Source organism: Rhinolophus sinicus, chromosome 12 (genome assembly GCF_057876585.1).
Source record: "Rhinolophus sinicus isolate RSI-liver-muscle chromosome 12, RSI-T2T, whole genome shotgun sequence".
Taxonomy (NCBI): domain Eukaryota; kingdom Metazoa; phylum Chordata; class Mammalia; order Chiroptera; family Rhinolophidae; genus Rhinolophus; species Rhinolophus sinicus.
Window position 1 is genome coordinate 56,567,506 of NC_142512.1, and position 27,516 is coordinate 56,595,021.

Genomic DNA, 27,516 nt, shown 5'->3' on the forward strand with positions numbered 1-27,516 from the left:
CTCCTGGGCCTGCAGCACCCACATGGCAAGCCAGGGCTGCCTGCTCATGGGCACCTGGGAGGCCTGCCTGGAGGTGGCGTGAGCCCAAGGGTCTGGAAACAGTGAGCAAGACCCGGACTCCCTGCTTAGATCTCCGAGCCCATTCCCCACAGCCACACTCAGGCCCGTGGAGCAGGGGCCAGGCAGGGCTGGGGGCTAGGAGGGCAAGGTCACCATTGCAGGGAAAACCAGCTCAGCCAGCACCTGGAGGGAAACTGTGCACAGGGTGACTGCACACCACAGACCGTGTTCCCCAATCCTGCAGGGCCACAAGCAGGTGCCCTCACAGGGGCCGCCACAGGCATGGTTTTCGGTGTGTGAGCGTGTGTACATATGGAAACACGTCCCCACCCACCATGTAAGCCCCCTATCCCATGCTCTCACCCAAACAGCACACGACGATGGGTGCCTGCCCAGTGGGCTTGCTCCCCAGCTCCCAGTGCCTCCAGGATGTGCCGTTGCCATGGTGACCCATGGGTACTAACTCCCTCTCCGCTGGCCCAGCATTCCCAGGCCCTTCCTGCGTGGGACAAACTGAGCAAATGAGCCCTCCTGGGGCCGGGCTCCTGGCCCACCGGGTCCTTGAAGAAGACAGCAGGCACCACAGCCCATCCCCTGGCCCCCTCCCCAGACTGTGCAGGCTGCTGAGGGCAGGACTGCCTCAGGGGGCAGCCTCACTCAGCTCCTGCCCTCAGCCTCCACCGTCAACCTCAACCTTCAGCCTCCCAGCAGGCTGTGGTCACAGGGCACAATGAGCTAGACTCAGCAGCAAAGGAGGGTGGCAGACAGAGCCCTGAGTGGGCCTCCCATCACCCAATGTCCACGTCCCTGCAGGTGGGTGTGCAGGGTTGGGGTTCAGAGAAGGGCCTGAACTTGCAGACCTACAAAGCAGGTCAGCTCCTGGATCAGCAGCAGCCACAGCGCCCAGCACGGGGGGGGGGTGAGCCCAGACCCTGGGGGCCTGCCCACGAGGCGGGGGGCAGTGCCTCCCCATGCCCTCAGCGGAAGGCACCTTCTGCTCTGCACTCCCGGAGCCCTTCTCTGTGCCCCTGTGGACAAACACCCGCTCCTAAGACAGAGTGCAGTCTGACTGGGCCAGGGCCCTGGGCACCAAGACACCTGCTGTCCAGCACGGCCTGCAAGCACACACACACACACACACACACACACACACACGCATCCCATGTCAGTCCCCACAACAAGCCTGCTCGGGAGGGATCCTCACGCCCACCTTACAGGTAAGAAAACAGGCCCGGGGAAGTTACAAACACACCCAGATGTTGACAGGGCTGGTGGGCAGGGTCTGGGCCCAGCCCAGCCTGCCCCTGACTCCCTGCTTGCTGCCCCTCACAGCCCCCTGGAAACTCCCCCAGGACACAGCCCTGCTTACGCCCTCAGGATCAGCTCCCAGTGACAGAAGGGAGTCCGTGTGGGTCCTGCCATTCACACCCCCTCTTAGGGTGTAGCTCGCACTCCTTCAGCTCACACCTCCCTCTCCGGGAAGTTTGGGCCCCGCCCTCCAGGGTCTCTAGGGCCGGTAACCCTCACCTGGCAGTGTGCAGGCAGCAGGCCCTCCTTTCAACGAGGCCCCTCCAGCTCCCTCCATCTGAGCTGCCTTGCACAGGGGCTGCTGGCATCGGTGGCCCCGTCACTGGAGGGGGTGGGTGGCAGCTGGGATCTCCAACCCCCCATCCCCTGCTCTGCCCCACGGGCTAGGTTTCTGGGTGCGTGGCTGCATGCACCCCTCCACTGACATGGGGCTCACTCGCCTGCTGTCCCTCCCCCTTAGGCAGCACCCACAGTGAGGGTCACCTTGCAGACACACAGCCTTACTGTCTACACCTAAAGGGCCAGGATAAGGAAGCTGGGGCTCAGATAGAGCAGCCCCTTGCCCTGGACCCACCCTCCCCACTGCCCACTGCCTGATCTGTGGGCAGAACTGGGGGCAGGGTGGCAACATTGCAGCCAGAGGCAGGGAGTGTGGGTGTCCGAGAGCACAGGGGGAACCAGGGCAGCACCCCTCAAGGGGGACGTGGAAGGCAGGGTCCCGGGCCAGGGTTCTGGGGGGAAAACCCCAGCCTCCGTGACAGCAGTGACCCCCCTTTCCTTCCTTTTGAGATTTGTTTTCAAGTTTGATGCATCCTTCAGGACCCCCACTCCGCACCTTCACTGCTGCCCCCCAGCCCACCTCAGGGACCTGCAACTGGGATGGAGGGCCCAAAGGAAAGAGGGGCCTGGGGACCCTCTTTCCAGCCCCGGAGGGCTATAGTCCATGTCCCTGGCCCCTCCTTGCCCCATGGACACCCCACAGCCCCATGGAAAACCTGCGGGTGCTGGCTCTGGGAAGTGCCCTGCTCCCCACATGCATGACAATATACACCGCGGAGGCTGTGTGACAGGCACTCTCCAGAAGCTTCTCCAGGACCAGGCCTAATCCCGCTGGGGGAGGGGAGTGAGCCAGGGGCAGGAGTGGGGGCCAGTGTCAGGGATCAGGCCTGGGCCACACCCTTGGCCACGGCCATGGTGTCAGTGGACAGATGTGAAGGGGAAGGGGACTGACGCTGGTTTAGGTGGAGGGGTAGGGGGTACTGCAGGCCCAGGCCTGGGGGCCCTTGGGGGGAACACAGAGTGGAAGGCAGGTCCTGAGGTAGTGGAGGATCCCTGGACTCAAGGGCCCTTTATCAAGGGGCTCCTGTTTTGGGGGTCCTGGCTATAGGTGGCACAGGAGGGGTGCTCCCCCAAGGGGGTGGACTCAGCACCCTGCACAGATCCTTCAGTGTCCGTGCCCTGTACCCTCCACATCTCCATGAGGGCAAATCACACCTGCCTCCCGGGGTGGAGGGGGGGCTGTGAGGACGGTGAGGGCACAGCTCAGGACAGAGCCAGAGGCAGGCCGCGCTTCTTATAACAGGAGAAAGGGACTTATTTCTGCCAAAGGGTGGGGTGAAGTTCAGGTGAGTGGTGTCTGGGGAGGCTGTCACATGACTTGGGTCACCCCGACTCCCTTATCCCTTCTCCAGCCACCTGTCAACCAGTCCTGCGAGCCTACTGTGGATGGAGCCCCAAAGTCAGCAGAGAGAGGGCACTCGCCTTTCTAGCTATTAACGCATCAATGAGCGACGATGATTGAAACCAGCAGCAGAGGTGGACTGAAACCAGCAGCAGGAGCTGAGTCGTCAGTGGGGAGCCAGGCCTGGCCGGGGTGGGAGATCCGCCATTACGGAGCCGGCTGGGAAAGGAGCCGGCTTCAGCCTACACACCGGACCTCTGTAAGTCAAATGTGGGCATCTTAGGAAACAGGTAAAGACCAGGTTTCTTAACAGAGAAGGAGTTTTCAACTGAAAGCAATGGAAGGAATCACAGAAGAGATGGGTTTGGCTACATAAAAATGTACGTTCAACAAAATCTCCAAATTAAAGGCAAAAAACAAACCAGGAAAAACGATTCATAGAAAATATGTCACAGGTGTCACTACTGTGTAGGGGGCACACAATCAGCCAAAAGTGAAAAAATACATTAAGACCCCAAAACAAAACAACGTACAAGGAACCTCAGCAAAGTCGGCCCACCAGTGAGGAAATAGGATCCATCTGACCCACAAGAAAATATGCAGCCTGTAATCAGAGAAACGCGAATTGAAAGCCAGTGTCGGGTTCTAGGGGAAGCCAGCCCAGGGTGCAGGGGGCGCACGCCGGGCGGCCTCTGGAAAGTGACTTGGAGCTGCATGCACGCGCCTTGGACACCCGCCATCTCTGGCCAAGTAACTCCTCATCTAGGAATGTAAATACGAGTGGCCTGGCGGACACTTGGACCCAAAACAAAATAAAAGACGGGATGTGTACACTAACCCACAGACACCGCGCCATCCACACAGGTGTTCACTGCAGCCATGTTTGTAAGAGTAAAAACAGCCTAAAGACCCAACAACAAAAGAAGGGTTAAATAAAAACAAAGGTCCATCTGCAAAAGGAGCCACAAAAAGTGTAGGAAGTTGTTTTAAATAAATGAGGAAACATTGACGTGCTAATTAAAAGGAGCGGGGATACACAGCACACGTCTGGGCGTGATGCAAACGTGTGTGATTTCATGACGGGCTCCAGGCTTCAGGGGGCCTCCCAAATAAATACACACATATATATATACATATATACACACACACATATATATATATATATACAGACAGACATATCAAAACCCATCAAATTGCACAGTTTAGTAATTTCAATTTTCCCTGGATAAACCTGAAAACAAGAGGCAGGATGTAGAATCGTTTATAAATCCTAATCATAACTATGTAAAAAAACAAAACAAAACTGGAAGAACACAGAGTGTGAAGAGCGTGGGCTTGGTTGGTGGAATTCCGGATCGTTCCACCTTCCTAGCTGTCTGCACTTCTCACCCTCCTGACAACGAGCATGCACTGTGTCTAGAATCAGATGTGTGTAATTTCACTTAATTATGACCCACACCCGCTCCCATCACTCCCATCTTTAAAGACCCACTGACCTCACTGCGTAGAGAAGAAAGCCCAGATCCTGCCCTCACATCACGGGGCCCGGGGATGGCTGCTGGGTCTCTGTCAGCCCCCAACTCCCACTCAAACCCCACCCAGGGGCGCCACCTGGCCAGAGGTCACCACGGTCTCCCCAGGGAAATGATGGGGACACAGAGATGGAAGGCAGAAGTAGCCTTAACCACACAAGAGAAGGGGCAACGATTCTGGCTCTGTCCTGAGGTCGGTGGACAAACCCTGGAGGACTCCAGTTCTTGACCCCTCGAGTGACCATCATGCAGAAAGGACTTTGGGCTGAGCCTCGTCCTGGGCCTTGGAGTGGCCCAGCCACACCCTGTTCCTGCTCAGCAGCCCCCCGCTGTCCTGGCCTAGACCCTCCTCCCCCAGGCTCGGCCCCCACCCTCTTCCTGACCTCACCCTGCCCGGCTCCTACCCTGGCCCCCAGCACTTCTTCTGGAGCGCCAGACCCCAAGGGCCACCCAGCCGAGGCCCTTTCATTGGGTAAACTCAAGCATCTCAAACCAAACTAGGCATGCAGTCCCCACCCCCACACAACAAACTGCTCCCCAGACCCTGGCCACCCCCTCCCCAGGTCGGAAGCCACAACTGCTCCTGGAGTCCGCTTCCCCTCCCGACATCCAGCCCTGCCCACGTCACAGACTCTACCGCGTGCCTGGACCCTGCCCAGCCTCCCGGTGTCTGTGGCATCCAAGCCATTCCTTGCCTAGGACCAGAGACATCGTCTAAAACGCCACCCACCAACACCCATCGAGCCCTCCACGCTGCTCCCCTGCCCGCTGCTGGCTATGGCCCCACTGTGCCTGCACCCTTACTGTTCCCCCCACAGGGCCCCATCCCAAACTCCACCCCAGGGGCCCGAGACTCATGGCGTTCAGGAGCCACTGCCAGGGAGGGAGGGCAGGGCCAGTCAGCCCCCTGCAGCCTCAATGCCCAGTGCCTCATTTTCCCCAGTTTACTTGGAGGGCCACACTCTGCTGCCTAGCCTGGAGCTACTTGGAAGAATAAGTGAGCAATCTGATGCACTATGATTTTTCAAAATGGAAAATAACAAGGGTTGGTGCGGATGGGGAGACACGAGAAGCCTGACACCGGCTGGTGGAGAGCATGGGGAGAGCCCACGGCTCCTCACTGTGACACTGCGTGATGCCCAGACACACGTGTCCAGGACTGGCAGATCAATCCACGGGAACCGCCAGCAGGCACGGGGCTTGGGGTGGGGAGTGACTGCTAGAGGCACAGCGCGTCTTCGTGGGGTGGTGAGTCACTTCTGGAACTAGAGAAGTGGGGCACAAAGCTGTGAGCGCACTAAACCTCACTGCACGGCCCTCTCTGAAGCTACGTGAAGTTCACTTCCTTGTAAGACAATGTTTTGAGGAGTGAGACGCCCGTCAAGGCCGAGTCCATCCCCTACCTGCACACACCCTCACTGTTCCCCGCTGGCTCCCTGCTCTCTCCACAGAGCCCCTTTCTTTCTGCCACCAGGTGCCCACAGCCTCATTCCTCACCTGGCCCTCGGGAGCTGCCCAAATGCTCTTGGAACAGAGGACACGTCCACAACAGACCACAGTCCTGGGGAGCCCCCAACACGCCCTCTGCTGCTCATACCATGGGGAGCTCACCCACCCAGCATCACCTCTGCCTTGTGCTGTGGGTGCTGAGGCTGGAGGGGGGTCGGCCCCGGACACCCCCGCCGGTCATCACACCGGAGGCCAGGCGGCGCGGGCGGACGAGGGTGACACGCTCCAGACTCCCTGCCATACCCGTCTGGCCCTTGAAATTCACTGGACACTCTTTCCTGTGGTCGGAGGTCAGGTGGACAACGGCCCCTCTCCTGCTCATGACCACACACAGGCCAGGACCCGGTGTGCATGCCACTCCCTGCACACCTGGTGCCCACACTGCCAGGGCCCAGCCCCGTCCTGGCCCAACTTGTCCAACCTGCCCCCATGCAGGAGGGGTATTCTCAGAACATCCCCCAACGAGGCTGAGCTACCTCAAATGCCCCCATGAGGTCAGTGCCTGCCCACCCATGGCGTACACCCTGGTCACCTGCTCCGAGAACAGCTTAAAATGCCACCTCTGTTGTTCTGAGCACCAACCCCGTGTTCCCCCACCTCATAACACACCTGGTCCAGGCAGGTCTGGTCGTGGGCTCTGAGGCCCCTAAGGCTGTCACCTTCCCTCCCGGCTGCACGGCCCCCAGGACGCTGCTCCTGTGGCTCACACCAACACCCATGGCAGCATGCCACCCCCCTTGAGGACACAGAGCACCCAGCCCTGCCCCTACGGGCCTGCGATTCCAGTGAGAGCAGCCAGGATGTCCGAGAGGCCCCCAACCCAGCCCAGGCAGTGAGCCCCAGTATTTCCGGTGCCCCAGCCATCCTGAGCACAGCCCAAGGGGGCTCACGTTTTGGGGGCCACCAGCAGGGCTGGGGCGGGGCCTCCACCGGGCATGTGAGGACATCCTGGCATAGTCCCCCTGCCCCCCCATGCCCAAGGGTGATGCAAACAGGATCTAGTGCAGGAAGGAACTGTGCAACCCAGCGGGCGTTTCGCTGAGTTAAGCGCCAAGGGTTGTGGTCTGCAGGCCCAGGGTATCAGGAAAGCCCGGGGCAGCCCGTCTCTGTGTCCAATACCCCCACCCTAAGCCCCCAGCTAAAGCAAGTGGCAGGCTTCAGGAGGCAGGAGGGTAAGCAGGAGGGGCACCCCACACCCCATGAGCCATCAGCAGGGCAGATCTAGTGCTGGGGGCAGAGTTTCTTGGCAAAGGTTTTCTCAAGGGTCCTGGCATGGAAGTTTCTCCGAGAGGAACAGAACTCCCAAACAGGGACATGATGGCCCTCTGCCAGTGGAGATGGAAGCTGGGTCATGGCACTTGTGTGGTCAGGTGGGTGCCTCCAGGGCCAAACCAGGCCCAGCCATCTGTCTCCTCACTTTTCCCCACAAATCTCTGAGGTCAGGTGGAGGAATGATAGGACAGGTGTGGGGACCTCAGCCCTAGCTGTCTGTGCACGAGGCTCCAGAGCCCGGGGTGGGAGCGTGGCTGAGTGTACGTGTCCACACGTGTGTGTACACACACACCGCCTCCCCACCGGCCTCCCAGGACGAAGGCTGCATCTGCAGGACGCTCCTCCACCCCAAGAACTGGACTGCGTTGGGGGCCATCACGGATGTCCCAGCTGACACCTCCCCGAGCGCTCCTCTGGCCCTGAGCACAGCCAGGCGGGGAAACCGAGGTCCACCCTCCCTGCCTCAGACCCCACCTCTGCAACTGCCCAGGCTCCACCCCCAGCAGGTGACAGGGCCTGACAGACATTTGTGTAGGGAAACTGCACCCCACTGCCCCCATCCCAGAACCTCCAGAACCTCTTCACACCCCCAACTGGGCACCATCTGGAGGGTGCTGGGTGGGGGGGGGCAGCGGGGGGGAAGCTGGTAAACTGCCTCTGAGTTTCTGTCTGGATTCCAGGAGGGGCAGAGTCGGGGAGGAGGCCGGCTGGGGAAGGGGGCAGTAGGTGCAGTACCCAGTCCAGGTTCACCTCAGTTATGGGTAGGAATGTACCCCCGGGCTTGGCAGAAGGAACCACCCAGAGAAGGCCCCACTGAGGGGCCAGGACAGCTCCCTCCAAGGCCCAGTGGCCCCAGAGGCCTGAGTGCCAGCCTGGGGTCCGAGCAGGATCATTCCTCCAGGCCAGTCATCCCCACGGGACAGAAACAGTCTCTGGGGACGCCTGCCTCCTGCCGCAAAGATTTCAGGTGGCCTCCAGGGTAAACGAGACGGCTTACTCCGTGGTGTGCTGGTAAATGCTTAACAAGCAGCTCTGCGAAGAAGAGAGTGCGGGAGAGGGGCTGGGGAACGGCCAGCGTGTGGTGCTGCCCGGCTCCTTGGTGCGAGTCCTCCCACCGTGGCCCGTCTCAAGCCACCAGCATGAGGCCACTGAGCCTGGCATCAGGGAGGTGCATCTCGGTCCCCGCACACCCTGCACTGACACACACAGGACGGACGAGAGCACTAGGAAGTGAAAACCGGGGCTTGGTTCCAGAACACCCGAATGACACCCACAAACCGACGAGGGAAAGACGCGAACGAGCATTCACAGGAGAGGACTCCAGATGGCCTATTACCCCGGCAAAGGCAAGGCCACCGCCATGCTCCACAGAATGGCTCAAACGGGCAGGCGGACCAAGCACTGGGGCGGGGGCATGCCAATGCACAGCCCCAGGCAGCCACACCCCAAGGTGCCTAGGAGCCAGGCCTCTCCCACTCCCCGTGCGCCCACAGCAGAGCGGAGCGTGTCAAGAGAGACAATGGGAGACCCTGCACGATGCACTGATAAGCAATCTCCAGTGGAGGCCACCCTCTGGGACAGGAGTGGACGAATGGTGCCAGGGCTGGGGTGGCGGGAACGGGCAGTGACTGCTAGTGACCATGGGGTTTTTACTTGGGGATGAAAATGTCATGAAATTGACTGTGGAGGTGGTTGTACGACTCTGTGAATACAGTAAAAAACACTGAACAATACGCTTTGAATGGATGACCCACATGGTATGTGAGTTATAGCGCAATAAAGCTGTTAGGGAGGGAGGAAGGGAGGGCCCACACTGGCATCCCACAAGGAGCACTGTCAGTGAGGTGAGCATGGTACCTGACACACCTGAGCAACCTCGGGGGAGGCTGAGCAGGAGCAGCCAGACACACTCCTGCATGTTTCTGTGCCTGCGCTGCTTCCCACGACAGCTGGGTCCTCCTTTCTTTGCACGCGAGGAAGCCCCGGGGGTCTCACAGCCAGCAGAGCCCAACCCGCTGGCTGGACCACAGGTGGCAAACGCAGGTGAGAAACCATTGTTACAAAGTCACCGCATCCCTGACAAGTGACCACCTGCCCGGGGCCCCCGGCTGGGCCCTGACGCTGGATGGTGGGCCCAGCAGGATCCACGGCAGAATCTGCAGGGCCCTCGTTAAGAATCACTAAGAGTTTCGAGCTGGCAGGAGCAGAGCATGCCGGCATGCGGGACCCTCCCCAGGGCTCCCCAATCCCTGCGAGAACGCAGGGCGGCCTCCTCAGGCCCGTCCAGCTGCTTGTCTCCCTCCGTCCTCCACACCGGCCTTGGTGCAGGGGTGACCTCAGCAGAGCCCGGGTCTCGGACTCAGGCCCCCGGGGGGTCCTGGCTGGGCTCACACAGAAAAGCAGGTTGTAGCCCCAGCCAGCTCGAGGCCAGCTGGTCGGGGCTGCCCAATGCTGGGTGCCCAGGCCGGCGGGTGAGCAGGAGCTGCACTGCTCTCCCTCGGGAGGAGGAAGGGACCCCACCCCCTCACCAGGGTCAAGCCAGGCCAGGCCGGCCACACCCCACGTGAGAGGTCACCTGTGGGGTATCCTGCTGCCTCACCGCATGCATCCTGGGACAGGCAGCCCCCATACTGCTCAGAACTGCCCAGTCCATCCTGCCACTTCCTCGGGCATGACCAGAGCAGGGGCTGGGGCCTCGTGACGACAAGCCCGGCCGCCCCAGTGTTGGTGGGGGAGAGCAGCCCACGTCCTCCCAGAAACCCCCAAGTACCCGGCTCTGGGCAGCCACTTCCTCGTGGCTCCAACTGCTGGTCTAATCCCAGAGTGACCCCCCACCCCCACCCTGGGGCACCAGCCCCTGTCCTGCTCCAGCCCTGGCAGAGGGAGGAAGGGAGTCGGAAGGGACACCGCCCACTACGATGGCCCAGACAGGCTGCCAGGGACTGGCTCCCGCCTTCCGTCCACTGCCCTCATTTCCTCTGCCGGGCGTGGGGAGGCCAGGCAGCCAGTGCTGCTGGCGCTGCTTCCCCTGTGAGAGGCAGGCTGTGGCCAGAGCGAGGGCTGGAGGTACCCGCACAAGGACACGCTGCCCCGGCTGCAGTGGTTCTCCCCTCACATCTCATCCAGTGCACTCGCTTGTGCTGAGGCCACTTGCACACGCGTCACTTTGATTCCTTCCAAAGACACCTCCAGGTGGGTATCGCTGACCCAGTTTACACAGAGGACATGGGGCCACCATGAAGAAGGGAGGCAGGCCGGGCCCCAAACTAGGCCGTCTGGACTCAGAGCGCCCTGGCGGGGCCCTGGAGGAGCATCCTGCGGCTGGCTGAAGAAACGGTGGCAAACTGGGGGACTTGACACAGACGTGGAGTGTCTCTCTGCTCTGGGGCTGGACAGCCTAACAGCACCGTGCTCCCTCTGAAGGCTCTAGGGGAAGGGCCTTCCTCATCCAGCAGCTGGAGGCCCCAGGTGTCCCTTGGCTGTGGCCCCACCACACTAACCTCTGCTTCCACTGTCACAAGCCTTTCCTCCTCTCTGCTGTCTCCCTCTGCTTTGTCTCACAAGGACCCCAGCCTTTAGACTTAGGGCCACCTTGCTGCAATGCGACCTCATCTTCACGGACTGCACCTATAAAGACCCTCTTTCCAAACATGGTCCGATTCTAAAGCTCCAGGCAGGCGTGAATTTGGAGGCGCTGTTCCACCCAGAAGCCCCTCGAGGTGGGGAAGGTGGGGTGCAGGGAGGAGCACACGCCTGGGATGGAGGATGGGTACACAGCCCAGGGCAGGTGACTGCAGGCGGAGGAGCCAGGCGCGGCTCGCCCTCAGGTAAGCTCCATGGCTGGGCGACAGTGGGACCAGTCTTTCAGGGCCAGTCACTGGGAGGGGAGAAGGCTCCGTGAGCCTCAGGCTCCCTGCCTGGGACACAGGTGTTCCTGACCTGAGACCGGGGGCCGGGGGGGGGGGGGGGTTGTCACTGCCTCTGAAATGAGAGCAGGGGTGGGGCTGGGGGCCAAAGGGAGGTGGGGGTCTGGCTCCCACCCCAGCCATGACCTTGACACCCACCCATGAAACTGTAGTGTCCATAGCCCAGCCCAGGCTGGCAGAGGTCATCAGGACAGGACTGTGGCTGTGACAACCATGCTAGGGCCAGATGGGCGGGGCTGAGCAGGAGGTCAGGGACCACAAGCACACTGTACTCTGGGGGGGGCTGAGAGGGCCTCATGGGCAGGGACCCCAGGGACCAGATGGCAGGAAATTCCACACATGCCCAGTTCAAGGTCATCCAGGCCAGGAGACGGTCTGGCCTCCAAGGGAATAAGGTTGGGGCTCAGGCTCTGCTTGATGGAAGGAGTGAGAGGTGCCACCGCGGGCAGGGGCGGCCTGGAGTGGGGGGCACGGGGCCAGCAAGTCAGGCAGCCGCATTCAGAAACAGCTGAGCCCCCAAGAGGCCACCCACCCCCAAGGAGGCGACTGCACACTTTTAAAAAATGGGCTCTGAACCAGCGTGTGCACAGGTGCATGTTTGAGCACACGTGTGTTAGGGGCACTTGTGAGTGTGTGTGCATGGGGCACAGGTTTACGATGTATTTGCAGGTGTGTACATTTAAACGTGTGTGAGCTTATGTGAGCATATGTACATGCGTGTGAGCCCACTTACCTGCGTGTGTGCAGCTGCACAGGTGTGGATGCAGGGGCCCATAGGGGAGGGACAAACAGAGCCTGGCATCCTGGAGACAGTGCTGGAATGTAAAGAAATCGACTGCCCCCACCACTGCCCAGAGGGGACTGGGACCTCCCGCTGCCACCCTCCTGCACTGGCACACACCCCAGACCCACCCCAACAGCCAGAGCGTCCACCGGGTCTAGCCTTTCTCAGGTGCAGGGAGGGGCGGTGACACTGATGAGAGGGCCAGCTCTTGACCCCAGCCTGAGCCTGTCTGGGAGGGGTGCAGGCAGCATCTACCTTCAGCCAGGCCCCCACAGGCAGCCAGCCGCAAGCAGCGGGTCACCAGGTTTGAGGACTGCTGCCAGGGAGCGTCTGCCAGCCAGGGAACAGGACTCCGGGTCCCCCCAAGCCCTTTCCTGGGGTGCCCTCGGGGGGCTTGTCCCTGTGCCAGATGAGACCACGCCCGTCTGGGACTCCCTCCCGCCAGCCACCCTCTCCCTGTGAGGACATGGGCAGGGGCATGGCATGAGCCGAGAGGCTGCGGGTTGAGGCAGGGCTGCCTCGTCTACCACAAGCTTCCCCAAACTCCTAGCCCTGCTGGCTGGTCAGCGGTGACCCCTGTCCCAGGCTCAGCCTTGACCCGCACAGCCTGGGCACTTGCCCTCACTCAGCGCTCCACACCACTGACCCCGTTAACCCTCACATGACCCTGAGAAGTGGGCAGGCACCACAGTACACCTTACAGATTAAGAAACTGAGGCATGGCAAGAGCCACAGGGTCAGGGCGGAGCTGATCCACCACCTGCCACCAGGGGGTCCTCAGGGAGAAGCTGGAGGGGGATGGTGTCCTCACACCGGCTCCTGGCCAGCAGCCTCCTGCCCAGAGACCACAGCCACCTCCGGCACCTGGTAGGCCTGAGGCTGGACAGGGTGAGAAACAACGTGAGCGCCCTGCCTCAGAGCACGCCAGTGGGAGAGGCCACCATGCTCCCTCGAGGCCACACCAGCCAGCCCGGCTGCTCCTGACCCTACGAGGCACCCTCGACAGCCCTCAGCCCCACCTACCTGGTCTCCCCAGAGTGAGGTTTCACCTAGCAGGGCTGAGTCTCAGAGGTTGAGTGACTGGCCCAAGGCCACACAGCACTGATGTCACGGGGCTGAGACTGCCAGGAAATCCCCAGTCCCTCACGTCCTGGGGAAGAGCTGGGCTCCAGAGCAGACAGCCCTCTCGATGCCCTCCTGCACCAGCCACATCACTCCAGGAGCAAGCAGTCTGGTCTGTCCCCCCGCCGCCCAGCTCCCAGGCCGCGCTCGAGGGTGCACCCAGGGCCAGAGCCTCAAACTCAGTCTGCTTCCTGCGACACACCTACTCCACCGCGCCCTCTCTATGGGGACAGCCACGGAACCCCACGACGGATGGAGAACCGACATGGCAGCAGGCCTGCCTGGCGACGTCGGGAAGACCCTCTGCCCGGGCCCAGGCCCGGCCCCTCTGTCCCCCGACTGTTGAGCACCACAGAAACAAACTCAGATGGCCATGAACATGAGCGTCCCCTGCTCTCCGAGTTTGGTGGACCCCTCAGCTGGGTCCCCCCACAGACATTAGCAGACCTCAAAAGTGCCATCTCGCTCCACTTCAGGGATGGAGAAAAGCCATAAAGACACTGTGGCCTTGTCTCCACGCACCTCCCCAACCCCCAAAATAGCAGTCTCTGTTTACTGAACATCAAGTTTTCACCAGGCACCTAACACCCACCCGGGCCTGGAGGGACAGAGGTCACTACCCCCTTTTACAGATGAGAAAACTGAGGCTCAGGAAGATAAGATTGGGCTGTGGGACTCCAGGGGGTGGGAGCCAGGCTCTGAAAGCTGGATGTTTAGCAGCAGGGCAGGGGACCCCATCTTTCCTCTTCCCCAATGCTCACATGGAGGCCAAAGGAGCCCTGCACCCGAGCCCATTACCCAGTACCACCATCCAGGACGTCCCCTCCTGCAGTGGACACAGGTCTCCCCTTCACTGACCCGCAAAGCGGAGGCCACCCCTTGTCTCCTGACAACTTTTCTCTGAAAGTCTTTAAACTGACATTATAATTACACTGATCATAGCTGTTTACACAAACACAAGGCAAAGCTGCCTTGTTTCTCTGAGGTGGGGGCAGGGGCTCGTGCCCCAATGCACCCAGGTTTAGAAAGCGGGTAACAACCCCACACAGGGCAAGTCTGGGCCCCACAGAGCGCGCAAGAGGCAGGGTGTGGAGAGGGCCTCCCCCATCCTGGCATCAATACTGGCACCCCCACCCTGCCAACAGTTCCAACGCCAGAGGCCTGAGCCAGACCCCCTCCTCCCAGCAGGCACGCTGCCGGAAGCACTGGACTCAGGACCCTAAAGGTTGTCTGGGCCTGGGCTGCTCAGCAGGGCCACCTCCACCCCCTGCCCTCAGGGCCCAGCCAGGGCTTCGGCCTGGATTCTGAGCCATCAGGGGTGACATCATGTTCTCCAAGCCCTGGGAGTCGCCTGGGAAGTCATTTCTGAGAGAGGGACACCCACACTTTACGCCCAGCAGACAGCCCTGCTGCCAGCTCCCCTCTCACAGGAGCAAATGCCTTCAGATGGGGCCATGCCCAGGGGACCCTGTGCATCACTGCACTCACTGGGCCCTGCTCCAGGGAGGGGACCCAGGAGAGCCCGTCACATGCGTGCCCAGCTTTGTTTGGGCTGGATTAGCCTGTGCCTGAGCCTCAGTGACATGTAGGTGGACCTTGGGCCCCTGGGTCATGGCTCCAGGGCAGGGGTTTATCTCCTTGGGGAAGAGGGGCCAGAGCTGATGAAGGCACCAGGAAGATGCAGGTCTCCAGCTATCCCTGGGCCCCTCTGCCAACCCCAAGAGGCCAGGCAGCCAAGGGTAAACACGATGACAGGGCCACCAACTTGGTGGGGTAAGAGGCCTGACCCCAGGACTCCAGCGGCCGTGCCCCCTCGGCCTCCCTTGCTCTCTGGGTCCTCACTAAGACCCATCTCTTTAGAGCCTCTGCCCAGTGGGCTCTGTCTGTGGGCGGCCACTGCTCCCACCTCCGCGTGCAGGCTGCTGGGCTGTGGGCAAGGCTCCCAGCCCCAGCCCCTCGCCTGGGAAGGAGTCTCCCACGCTAAGACAGTGGGCAAGCATGGGGCCATGGGGGCTTGGGCTCCAGGGGGCAGGGGTGGGGGCACTCCCACACCTCCCCCAGGGCCCTCAGTCCTGGCCACCTTCTCACCTGGACACCTGGGGCAAATACAGGCCCTCCTGCCCCAGTTACCTGTGCCAGAAACGTCTACAGAGACACAGGGGTGGGGGGGGCGCACCTCTGCTGCCCACCCACACTGCTGGAAGCCTCAGCTGTGCTGGGTACCAGCCCCCAGGCCTGCCCACCTTCACGGGTCCCAGGCCTCTAGGGGGTCCGACGGAGAGCCAGTCCTTCTGTGGGCGCCGCTCAGGGTGGGGAAGGGGTTAATTTCCATGCAAAATAGGAACCGGCGGCTCAGGAAGCATCATGTCCGCAGTGGGGGACGCGGGGCAGCGCAGCAGGCAGCAGGCTGGCGGCGGAGCACGGCCAGAGGACTCACCCGGGTCGAAGTGCGAGCTGAAGGCGAAGCTGGGGTTGAAGAAGGACGACGACATGGCCAGGGCCAGCAGCTCGCGGGCACCCGGGGCGGCGCTGCGCTCAAGCCGCCCGCGGCCCCGGCCTGCGCCGAGCCATCGCCTGGCGGCCGCCGCAGGTGCGGAGCGCGCCCTGCCTGCCGCGCCGGCCGAGCGGCCACAGACGAAGCCGCGGGGTTGGCAGGCTGCGGGGCCAGCGGGGTGCGAGTGCGGTGTGGGTGCGGGCGGCGGCGACAGACGAGGCGCCTCCGCCCGCTGGCCGCGGCGCCGCCGGGCTCCCGGGCTGGTGCAGTCCGAAAACACTGGCGGGAGCGCGCGCGGGGGTGGCTCCCTCCCGGGCTGGGGGGGCACGGAGACGCGCGGAAGGGGGACCGGCAGGCTGGGGGGGGGGGCACGGAGACGCGCGGAGGGGAGACGGGAGGTTGAGGGGCACAGAGACTGGGGGGCGCGGAGGCTTGGGGGGGCGCGAAGACGTGAGGAAGGGGGACCTGCAGGCTGGAGGACGCGGAGGCGCGGGGAGTGGGACACTGAGACGCAGGATGGGGAGGGGGTAGGAGGTGCGGGGGGGCACGGGGACACGGCAGCAAACGCGGGGGTGGGCACCGTGGCACTCAGGAATACGAAAGCGCGCGCAGGGTGGCCGGGGACGCGCCCGGGCCCACGCTCACGGGGTCGGGCCGGCACGCGGCCTGCACACGCAGGTTCTGAGGCAGCTTGGGGTCCGGCCCCCGCGCCCTTTGGGCGGCGCCCGCGCTGGCGGACGGAGGGCTGTTTTTGCACACCGAGCGCGCCCGTGCCACGCTGCGACAACCGTATAGAAGGAGCGGCCGCCCCCGCCTGGTGTGATCAGCACCGGGCGTTCAGGGCGGGCGAGGCGGCGCCGGGCACCTAGGGACTGTCCCCGCCCGCCGCCCGCGCCGTGCCGCGCCATCTTGCACCGACGCGGCGGTGGAGAGCACAGCAGGACAGGTGGGGGCGCGGCGGCAGGGGTCTGCGGACCAAGCCCCTCCCCCCACCGTGGGAACCCGGAGGATTACAGTGTAGCCGAGACTTAAGTTTTCTGCAACTGAGCGGCTCTTCCATCCATCCATCCATTCATTCTCTGGCCAGATGAGCAAAGCCCCTTGGCAGGGGCCCAGCTGGAAGGGGCGGTAGGAGCAGGAGGAGGGGGCACCTACCCCCAGCAGGGCCCCCCAGGCCTTGGGGAGAACAAGGATCAATGTTACTGGCAGGGGGCGCCGGGCAGCGACACAGAAAGGGTGGTGAGGACCAGTCAGTTCTTGGTAGAAGGTGACAGGATGTTCCCTTTTTATTCTAGGGTGGCTCCTGTGGGGCCCCCCTTTCCCTCAGACATTAGGGGTTCTCTGATGTGGGAGGCCCCATGCCACCTCAGGCCTGTGGAGAGGGACCCGTTGTCCAGAACCTTCTTAATGGCCCTGATTGTGTGGCTACTGCTCTGAGTGGTTCTGCCCCACAGGCCGGGTGCTGGAGGAAGGAGCTACAGGTGTAGTGGCTGATGGACGTGCTCAGATCCCAGAGTCAGGAGGGTCAGAGGCCACTGGTGGCATTGATGGCTGAGGGCTGTGAGCCAGGAGTACACCCAGTGTGAGGGCCTGGGCCCCATTTGGAGGCCTCCCCTTCCCACCAAGGAGGCAAGCCCAAGACTGCACGACTCCCATGTGGATGGCTCTGCCTCTACCCACTCGGGAAGGGGACCCAGACACCTGGAGGCTCCTTGGGGACAGGCAGAGGGGGACCAGTGGCCTAAGTTGCCGCTGTCCAGAGCCTCTGCACCACCATGGTTGGCCTCAGTAATCAGAGTCGGAAGACGGCTCTCCATGACCTGGGTCTGCCTGTGAAGCCACGCGCGTGTGCATACACTGGCACAAGGAAGGGCCAGATGTCGGGGACTTCAGGGTTACAGGTCTTCCTCTGGGGTCCGGGTGGGGAGGAGAAGACCCTCTGGCTCCAGGGCCAACACTCTCATCCCACTTGACCAGATGCCAGTTCTGCCCCGTACATCAGGGTCCTCTGAGATGTCACCAGAACGAGGGCTCCCTTGGGCGGGTGACATTGAACTGGAGGCGCTCCGAGTCCCCCCCCCCACCACCATTGATCTGTCCCTTCAACTAGTGCTTCCCATGTGTGGCCAGCGACCACACCCTCTGCTCTACGGAGCCGTGCAGGGAGGCTGGCACTGGAATTTAGAGGGAGAGTCTGTCAGCCTGCTACCTGGTGATGGGGACCAGAACTGCTGTCCTTCCAGGTCCCTCAAGGCCCCCAGACGATGTGACAAGAGCGAATGGGCAGGACAGAGCCCTGCGGCCCGGGGGAAGGCAGAGCTGAGAGGCTGGGGGCTGGCCTCCTGCAAGCAGGTCTGCATGACACTCTCCTGGGCCTCGGGGCCTGAGGGTCAGTGTCCTCGCCTCTGAGAAAGAGCAGAGGACCTGAGTTCCAGTGGCACAACCTCATGCTTTGTGCCCTTCGTGCCCCTGGGCAGTGTCAGGACAGGGGCAAAGAGAGGGATAGGTCCCAATGAACAGGGCATGCAAGGGTGAAGGTGGGCAGGAGGGGACCTGCAAGTCTGGGGGTTACCAGTAGCCAGTCCACCTTGGGGGCCCTACCATGCTGGCTTCTGCTGATCTCAGGATAGCAAGAGGTCCCTAAAGACGTGCCCTCCCACAACCTGGGGGCAGGCAGGGCACCCCAGAGCCCTCTACAGCTCAAGCAGGGGCCAGGCCTCACAGTGGTGGGGACAGGGTGCCAATACCTGGGTGACCAGGGTGACCACTGCCCTAGGGGTGCTGGCTGGTCACGATGTGCTTTCAAGCACAAAAGCCAGGCTGGCAGGGATGCCGCTTCCTGGCTCCTGTACCACAGGACAAGGAATGTACCTGGGCCCACGGGAACCAAGCCGATTGGCAGGAGCCTTAGGCTGAGTGTACGGGGGTCACAGGGGCACTGTGGCTGACAGTGGTAAGGACAAGTCTTGCCTGCCCCACGCCAGGGACCGTGCAGGGCGAGCACCCTCCCTGGAAGGAGCTGACCTGAGGGGGCCAGGCCCAGCTGGAGCAGTGTCTGCAGAGGGCTGGGCCTAGAGCAGACCCAGGAAAGCCTGAGGCATAAGTGGGATGAGGGGCGAGGCCTCCCACGTTCAGGAGCATGTGGGGTGGGGTGGGGGCCACACTGGACACAGGTAAGGTGAGTGAGACACCAAAGGCGCAAAAACTCAGCAATCATATCATCAGCAGACGAATGGATACACGCCATGGCCTGTTACAGGTGAACGGATACACATGATGGCATGTTACTGATCCATAAAAAGGAGTGAGGTGCTGACACAGGCTACAACATGCATGAACCTCGAAAACATGATGCTCAGTGAAGTGAGCCGGACACAAAGGTATGATTCCACTTATGTGGGGTTCCAAGACTCCCCCAGTGCACAGACGGAAAGTGGATTGGCGCCTGTCAGAGGCCCGGGGGCAGAGGAACTGGGAGTGACTCTTAAGGGGTACAGGGCCTCTGTTGGGGGTGATGGAACTCTGCAAGTAGACCCTGTGAATAAGCTGTTAAAAACACTCACTTGTACAGTCCAAAGTTGTGAACTGTATGCTACGTATGTGAATTATATTTCAATAAAGCTGTCAAAAATAAACTTAGGCATTAAGGCAATTAATATTTTACTGCAATATCTTAGAGTCAAAATTAATGAGGAAAATCTGGGATGAACGAAAAACATCACGCTTTTGAATCAAGGCGGGAGCAGGAACACAGCTGCTGCCTGGGACCTCCGTTGTCACATGGCTCCTCCTCCATGGGTCTCCTCTTCTTGTAAGGAACAGTCAGTGGACTTGTGGCCTCCCTAAGCCAGTGTGACCTCATCTTAACTTGGTCACATCTGCAAAGACCCCATTTCCCAACAAGGTCCCATTCACAGGTACCCGCGGGGGTGGTTAGGACATGGACATATCTTTTGGGGGGCATCATTCCCCCCACTGCAGAGGGGAAAGCCACGGGACAGGGCCATGGGGACAGGGTCAGCACCTCTGGAGTCCCTCCTATAATAATAAGTCACATCATCATTGCTGCCCCAGCTCCAGCCCACAAACCCACCTGCCGGGTACCGCACTGGGCGTCACAGGGCTCCAGGATCCCCCTCCCCGCCAGAACTCATCACCCAGCTGGCTCCCCCTACTCACAGCCCTACACCTGCCCCCCAGCCCTCCCCTTTGCTGCTGCTGCTGGGGCTGGGGGCGGGGGCAGGTGCCCCTGGTACTCACATTGCCCCCTTACCCCCACGGGTGTGTGCCTGGGAGGGGCACCACTGCAAAGGGGAAGGACTGTCCCCCACCTGAACTTGCCTGGAGGTAGCCACCAGTCTCAGAAGAACCCTTCCCTGACCCAAGCCCACCACCGCAGCTGTGCTCTGCATGGTGGAGGTGAGAGGGGCTTCTGGCATTTGCCAAAGAGACCCCAGAAGGCAGGCTGCAGCCACCAAAGGTAGCAGCCTCTCCAGGAAAGGGAAGATGTCGATGTCCAGAGTTCTGAGCTGGCTGGGGCCCCCCTCAGAATCCCCCAGGCCCCTCAAGGGGACCCGCCATAATCTGGGAGGAGGATGGCTTGAAAGAGCTTCCTCCTTATGTAAAAATGGCTCCTGGAAAAGAAGAGCCAATTCCTTACACTCCTAGTCCTCTCGTCACAGGGCAGAGCTGGGCTGCTGGGGTCTCTGCAGGCGTCCAGATTGCAGCAGGAGGGCCCAGGAACAGGCCACCCCTCCCCTGCAGTCGTTCCAGGCAAGAGGGGGCAGTGCCAGCCCAGAGAGGGTCTGCTCAGCGCATAGTGGGGGCCAATGAGCTGGGGCCAGGGCTACAGGCGAGGAGTGGCTGATCGCCTGTGGACAGAAATGAAACTGGGATGGCCCAGGAGACCAGCCATCTGTCAGTCTGGGGCAGGTGCTGGTTCTAGGAGCCTGCCTGTGCCCTCCCCACCCCTCGTCTCGTGGCCTGGGCAGGGGTGGGCACGGATAGGCCTCCCAGGACACGCTAGTGGTGCCTCCCTCCCTCCCAGAAGCCAGGCGGAGAGAGGCTCAGCGCTGAGCCGGTGCTGCTTGTTTCTTGATGTTTCTGTTGAATTTATGCATTATTAAAAGCATCGTTTCTCACTCTGTATATTTTTTTAGTTGAGGTGAAATTCATAGGACATAAAATAAACCATTTTAATACGAACAAATGAGTGGCCTTTGGTGCACTCCCAATGTGCAGCCACCACCACTTTCTAGTTCCGGAACCCAAAGGAGACCTCGTACCCATAAACACTCCATTTCCGGCTCCTCCAGGCGTGGGAAGCACCTGCCTGCTTCCTGGGTCTGGATTCGCCTCTTCTGGAGGCTCCACATGTAAATGGAGTCACACACTGTGTGGCCGCCGTTGTGACTGGCTTCTCACTCACCGGCTTGGGGTGGTCAGGGCTCCACGTGCTTTGTTCCTTGCATGCCAGTGACAGAGCACTGTGGGACACACACGTGGAGAGAGGGTCAGTGTGCTGCGGGGACAAGACCGCAGTGTGAGTGGGGGCCTGCAGGGGACGGTGAGCCCCACCGGGCTGGGGCCCCCAGGCTGCGAAGCTTAGGGAGAAGAATCTGGCGGATCCATGGGGTCTCCCATTGGTCGTCCTGGTGAACGGGAGACACAGCCCCTCAGACAGACACACGTCAACACGGTGTCTCTAATGCCAAGGACACTGGAACCCGCTGAGCATCGCATCTCGCCGGCTAACACGGGCTGTGCGGTTGCAGCCACACAGAGTGGTGGTGCTGTGTGATGAAGCGTCAAAGGGAGACAGCAGGTCTCAGGGCGTCTCAGCACGGTCTGTGATGACAGCTCAGAAACTGGCACGGAGGGGAGCTGGTGGTTTAGGGGGTTGGGAAGAGGCTGCACCAGACGTTCTGTCCTGTCATTATTGGGGCACGGCATTGCTTATGAAATACAACCGCCAACTGCCTGGAAAATGAATCAACAGTGAGGCATCCCTCCAGCAGGCCATGGCCAGGTGGGGCCCTTGCTAGTGTGACCCTCTCTGGTTCTCCCCCACCCTGTTCTCACCCTGGTGACGGCCCTTCCCAGGGAGACAGCCCTGCCCAGAGTCACACAGCCCTGCCCCCTGTGCCCAATGGAGCCATCTTGGCCTGACAGAGACCTCCCTCTCTTCCTCTTGCCTCTGTGGCCGGCCCTGGCATGGCTCCTCGGCCCCCTGCAGCGACCCAGGGACAAAGGATGGCTGCCCAGCCCGGATGCTTACCAGGAGAGGCCTTATTGTCCAGTGTCTGCTGCTGTCTTCTTGGACACGCTGGCCAGGCGGCACCCCCTGAACGACCCTGGTAGGCCCAGCCAGCCATCTCTGGGACTGCAACGCCCCCTCACCCCTGTGAGGCCAGCAGGCAGGGTGGGACCTCCATGTAACAGAAACTCCGTCCTCTCCCCACCCCCACCTCAGGTTCAGGGAGGCCAGCATGGCTGATGGTCAGTCTGCCCATGCCAAGTGCCAGTGAGCCCCTGGGGGTAGCCAGTGCCAGGTTGGAGTGCCTGGGAGGGGCGGGGGGACAGCTGCAGCCCCAAGCTGTAAATAGGCCCGGTGGCTGCAGGTATAAAAGCTGGAGCCCCTGTGCCTCTAAGCCGCCCAGTCTGACCTGCCTCCCCAGAGCCGTCCAAGGAAGCCCAGGAGAGGTGAGCCCTGGCGGGAAGGGGTGGGGGAGGTGCCAATGGCTCGGGGGGAGCTTGGGGCCCTGTCCTCACCCACAGGATGAGGGGAGGCCCTGGGAGCTGCGGGGGGGCCCCAGGGAGGTCCAGGGGAGGCAGCAAAAGGAGGAGGAAGGGGAGGGGCAGTCCCAAGGGAGCCCCCATCCGAAGGCAGCTTTGGGTGCCTGGGTCTGTCTGCAGGGTAGACACGCGCACGCCCAAGAGCGTGCCTGTGAGCCGGGTCAGCATGGGAGGCCGAGGCCCACTCACTGACCTCACGCCCCCAGCTGCTGAATGGGGGGCGGGGAAGCCTGGCAGGGCTGAGGGTCCAAGGCCAACAGTCCCACTGACTGGCAGGCACCCTGAGCTGGCTCTGGGCCCCGTGCCAGCCCGGTCCAAGGGGCCCCGCTGAGCCATAATCCCCTAACACCCTCTCCGGCCCGAGGCCTCTTTCTCGTGTGAGCACCCAGATGCGCTCTGTGATCCACTGGTCAATGCTGGCTACAGACCACAGCCCTCAGGAGGGCCATGTGGGCTGTCCAGAGTGTTCAGGGTAGGGGGAGGTCCTGCCGGCCTTGGGGGGCATCCAGGACACAGAATGCTGGGACACGTGGGGGTCTGGGGGGTCCGACCAGGCCTTAAAGCTCCGGCCAGCTTCGGCTGTGGAGGCAGTGAGGTGGGAGGGGAGTGAGGGAGAACTTTACAAGGGGCAGGATGAGGGGGCAGGGTCCTTCCGGGCGCTGGGAGCACCCCAGGAGGCTGGGCAGGGGCCGCAGCCCGCCTGGCAAGACATGCCAAGTGTGCCTCCAGCCCACCCCCGGCCCCAGGCCCTGCCTGCCCCCATCTCTGAGGCTTCCCTGCACTTGTGGGTGGGGGGAGGCTGCCCCAGAGAGCAGTGAGCTGGGTGGAGAGGGTGAGCAGGCACAGCCCAGGGAACCCACGTGCTCACAAAAAAGATGTCGGCCCTGCACTGACCAGACCTGGCCTGGACTTTGGCCCCGCCTCTTCATAAAGGAGGTGACACTGGCCTCTGGCAGGGCCCTGAGTGGCAGGCAGGTGTCCCCTCCCTCCAGAATGAACCCTGAGATTCTGCGGTGGGAGAGGAGAATCAGGGTCTCAAACCAGGATGTGGGGTGGTGGAGCCTGTCCTATGGGCCTCTGTCCGTGATCCCTGCTGACCACCCCTGCCCGCCTCCCGTGCTGGATGCAGGTCTTGGCCATTTGGGGTGCCACGTGGGGACCCAGCTCCAGGCCCACTGCGGGGCCCAGAGCCCTTTCCCCACCATCTCCCTTCCCTCATGGGTCCTCGTGCAACCTTGTGAAGGGGCAGGGTGGGCAGGGGTGCCCTACTTCACAAAGAGCCTTTGCCCCAAAGTTCAGGGGTCAGGGCCACTCCTGGGGCTGTGTCCAGCACTCCTGCTCCCCCAGGACTGCTGGGGGTCAGTGTGACCTTTGACCTGTGGCTTCTCCCCGGGAGGAAAGTGAAGACACCTCCAGCCGCTGTGCAGCCCCACTCAGACTCATGGGCCATTGGGCTGCCCTCCTGGTGGCAGGAACTGTTCCAGAAGGCTCCACCACCCCGTGAACTTTCAAGAGGGCCAAGGAGCCTCTGAAATAGCTGCTTTGCTGCGAGCCCCAGAACCCAACCCCCCCTGGGGACAGTAACCTGAGAGCTCAGTGGATCACAAGGTGTTGCCATGCGGGGCACAGGACAGCCCGGTCCCGAAATGCTGGCCCCTCACCTGTGCCCAGACCCCCACCTGCCCGGCTGGAACCCCTTTCTGCCTCGGTGGCTCCTGCTTGATGCCGACTCTCTGTGAAGTGTGGACAGGGACGCACACCTACTCAGGGGCTGTGGGCAGATGCACCTCAGGATGGTCCTCCAGAGGGCCTGGAAAAGGGCGGTGGTCACCCTGCTCGGAGGGAGAGTTCTAGGCGAGCTCCAGACTGGCCCGTGGCCAGCATACCCCACCACAGGTGGTCAGCGTCCAGCCAGGACCAGGGCCCACTGATCTAGAGTCTAGGAGAGCCTGGCCAAGGCCCTGGGCCTTGAGTCTCAGCCAGAGGGAGTGGTGCTTCAGGTAACCAGGAAGGCTTCCCGGAGGAGGCAGCTTTGAGATGGGCCTTGAAGGACAGAGGGAATTTCTCCAGCAGTGCCGAGGGGGCAGATGGTGGCTACCTCTACCTCCTCTGAGCAGAGTGAAGGAACCGGCCCTTAGTCTCCTTTTCTATGAAATGGGGGGTACCTCAAGGTGGTCTGCCAGCAAGAGGTGAGGGCTCAAACTCGTGTCCCTCGGGGCCTGCGCACAGGGGCCTCTGCAAGGCCAGGGAGCGCCCAGCTGCCCTCTGCAGCCTGAGGGCAGCTGGGGATGTGGTGTGGGCCCCTGGGGACCCCATTCGGGGGCAGGAGCTGGTACCGCGCATGGTCCAAGCAGAGTGCCCCCTTCCCCCCGCGGTGCACACCGCTGCCTGTCCACTGCAGAGCCAGGATGGACGAGGACTTCTCCTCCCAGATGAAGAAGATGGCCTTGGCCATGGGTGCATCCCTGTCAGACAAGGACATAGAGCTGCTGCCCACGGACATGAGGCACCACGGTACAGCCTGCCCCCCACAGCACCCCTGCCCCTTCCCTGGGCTGCTGGGCCCAGGGTACACACACGGGGGAGGGACAGGACCCGCAGCCCCACCCTGGGCCATGGGTCTCCCCCAGGGCCTGAGCGACGTGGCCCGCTGACCTGAGCCTGGTCGTCCCAGGCTCCTTCAACTACCTCAGGTTCTTTGAGTACATGCAGAAGTTCCAGGCCACGGGGCAGCTGGAGGGCGCCATTCACAAGGCCTTCCAGGCCCTGGACAAGGACAAGAGTGGCTTCATCGAATGGAATGAGATCAAGTAAGTAACAGCCAGTGGCCGGGGATGGGGGACGGGTGTACTGAGCCCTGGGCCCCTGCCCGGTCACGTCTCCATACCCACCCAGCAGGCCCAGAACCCCAGCGGGCCCCACCTGGCTTTTCAGGAGGCAGGGCTGCAGGGAGAGCACCAGCCCGGGGCCCAGAGACCCACCTCCAGCGGGGCCTCAGTTTCCCTCACTGTAAAGTGAGGAGTGAGCACCTTGCAGACCATCGGGCACCGGCCAGATGCCCCTGGCTCTGACCTGAGCCCGCCTGGCCCAGGTACGTCCTGTCCACCATCCCCAGCAGCGGGCCTGCTGCCCCATTGACAGATGAGGAGGCAGAGGCCATGATCCAGGCAGCCGACACCGACGGGGACGGGAGGATTGACTACGAAGGTGGGCGCACAGATGGGGGAACCTCTCAGGACCTACCCGCCCCATCCGCTCCAAGACCCGTCCCTCCAGGCCCCGCCCCCATGGTCACTCGCACTTGGGCAGTTTGCACGGGGTCGTCCGTTATCCATCTCGGTGTGGAGCCGAGCGGCGACCCCGTCAGGTGCAGACCCCATTTCCTGAAGCTCACAGCCACTTGTGGCGGGGCACCATCCCCAACTCACAGATGAGGAAACTGAGTCTCAGAGAAGCTGAGTGGGGCAGGGTCAAAAGGGCTGCTGTGGGTTTCTGAGTGGTGTCCTGAGCCAGCTTTTTGGGGAAGGTGATCTGAGCAGCCCAAGCTGAGGGTCAGTTGTAGACTAGCCGGGGAGGAGCAGTCCACGGTCGGGAGGGAGTTTGGAGGCAGGGCCTGGGGCCTGGGAGCTGCAGAGGTGGACACAGAAGGACGGAGATGGTGTGGGCCAAGGGAGGCCTAGATGAGTGTGGGGGGGTGCCGTGGGAGAAACAGCATTTTCGGGGCTGCAGGCCTTCCTTGAGGCTCTCCACAGCTGCCCTGGGGTCTGCATCATCCTGCCACTCCCTCACCCTCCCCAGCTGCTAGTCCCTGGAGGGCAGAGGGCAGCCAGGTGGCTCCAAGGGCGAGCACAGGCTCAGAGCCCTAGACTGGCCTCCACACACCCCTGCCACCTGTGCACACATCCTCAGCCCCAGGCTCCCACTTCCTGCCTGCAAAATGACTTGTGGGGTGGCCGCAAGGCTTAATATACCACAGGGTTTGCTTAGGACTCAGCCCCCAGCCTCTCTGGGCCTCAGTTTCCCCACTGAAGGCAGGATGATCACAGGAACAACTGCTCAGAAGGCTCTGAAGGGAATTCTGGAGGGTCCCCACAGAGACCCAGTCCATCGTGAGCCCGAGAGGGTGGCTCAGCACCCCAAGCGGGGGGGGGGCACCCAGCAACAGTGTGGGTGCTCGGGCAGTGCAGTTCTGGCCCCACACTCCCCCCACAGAGCTCAGGAAAGCAGGACCCAGGGTCCCTGGGGCCTGTGGGGTCCTCACGCCTAAAGGGGGGCACACCTCCCCGTCGGGCTCACAAGGCTTGAGGGCCACAAGACACGAGATTATTTACTAGAACTCTGTCTCCTGCTCTAGAATTTTCTGAATTGATCAAAAAGAAGAAAATTCCGAAGAAGAAGTAGTGCTAGGCCCAGCCCTGGCCTGGTGAGGGTCCCTGAGGGCAGCGGGGACACACGTGTGCCCCAGCGAGGAGGCCGTGGGAGTGGACACAGCCTGTGCCAGGAAAATAGAGAACATTAAATGAATGACATGGCCAGCGTGTTTGTGGAGGCAGGGTCTCGGGTCTCTCGGGGACAGCTGGGGGCAGGGTAGGTATGGGGGTCAGAAGGGAAAATGGGAGGCTATGCAGGTGGGTGCAGGTGGAGCCCCTGCCCCTCTGGTTTCCCGTCCCCCTCACTGCAGGCTCCCACGGAGGGTGGTCCCACCACCAGCCCTGGCCCCTCGCGGATCTGCACCCCCAGCACAGTGACCTCTGGGCCCAGACCCCCCAGGACCACCTTCCCAATCCCAGTTGGGCTCCGCTCAGGCTTCAAGCCAGGCTGGCCTCACAGCCACCCTGGCTCCACCTGGCAGCTGGGTGAGCACAGCACCGGGACACGTGCAACCCCAGGATGCAGCCGAGGGGGCCCCGGCATGTCCCCTGGGCCGTGCAACCTGGGCTGGACACAGCCAGGGGTCAGTCTCTGCCTGCGTCTCCTTGCCTTCTCCTGCTTCCCCTTGAGGGCCCCTTCTCCCTGAGCCCTTCCTCCGGGAG

At 62.1% G+C, this 27,516-nt stretch overlaps 2 protein-coding genes across 3 annotated transcripts in view; one reads left to right on the forward strand and one right to left on the reverse strand.

Annotated features, from left to right (window-relative positions):
• LMTK1 (lemur tail kinase 1) overlaps window positions 1–16,110 on the reverse strand; it is a 34,472-nt gene extending 18,362 nt beyond the window's left edge. The window contains exons 1-2 of one of the 2 annotated variants that reach the window (XM_074320214.2): window positions 15,632–15,966; window positions 3,130–3,306 (exon numbers count right to left, since the gene is read on the reverse strand). Coding sequence is in view for 1 of the 2 variants with exons in the window: in XM_019735693.3 (XP_019591252.3) it covers window positions 15,632–15,686 (55 nt within the window). In the remaining variant the exon portion in view is untranslated. Of the gene's footprint in view, window positions 1–3,129; window positions 3,307–15,631 lie in introns of both variants that reach the window. The other variant, XM_019735693.3, reaches the window with a different exon arrangement.
• Window positions 16,111–21,817: 5,707 nt separating this feature from the next.
• Window positions 21,818–27,015, forward strand: PVALEF (parvalbumin like EF-hand containing). Its single transcript, XM_019735708.3, has 5 exons — window positions 21,818–22,390; window positions 24,885–24,997; window positions 25,158–25,293; window positions 25,575–25,690; window positions 26,838–27,015. Exons 2-5 carry the CDS (start codon window positions 24,892–24,894, stop codon window positions 26,882–26,884), a joined length of 405 nt encoding a protein of 134 aa, XP_019591267.2. The 5' UTR covers window positions 21,818–22,390; window positions 24,885–24,891; the 3' UTR covers window positions 26,885–27,015.
• The last annotated feature ends 501 nt before the right edge of the window (window positions 27,016–27,516 follow it).

Excerpts from the sequence above, each read along its gene's own strand:
- PVALEF (XM_019735708.3), top strand. The coding sequence starts at position 24,892 with ATGGACGAGGACTTCTCCTCCCAGATGAAGAAGATGGCCTTGGCCATG. Across the intron at positions 25,294-25,574 it reads ATCGAATGGAATGAGATCAA|GTACGTCCTGTCCACCATCC; the intron begins GTAAGTAACAGC and ends CGCCTGGCCCAG. Across the intron at positions 25,691-26,837 it reads CGGGAGGATTGACTACGAAG|AATTTTCTGAATTGATCAAA; the intron begins GTGGGCGCACAG and ends CTCCTGCTCTAG.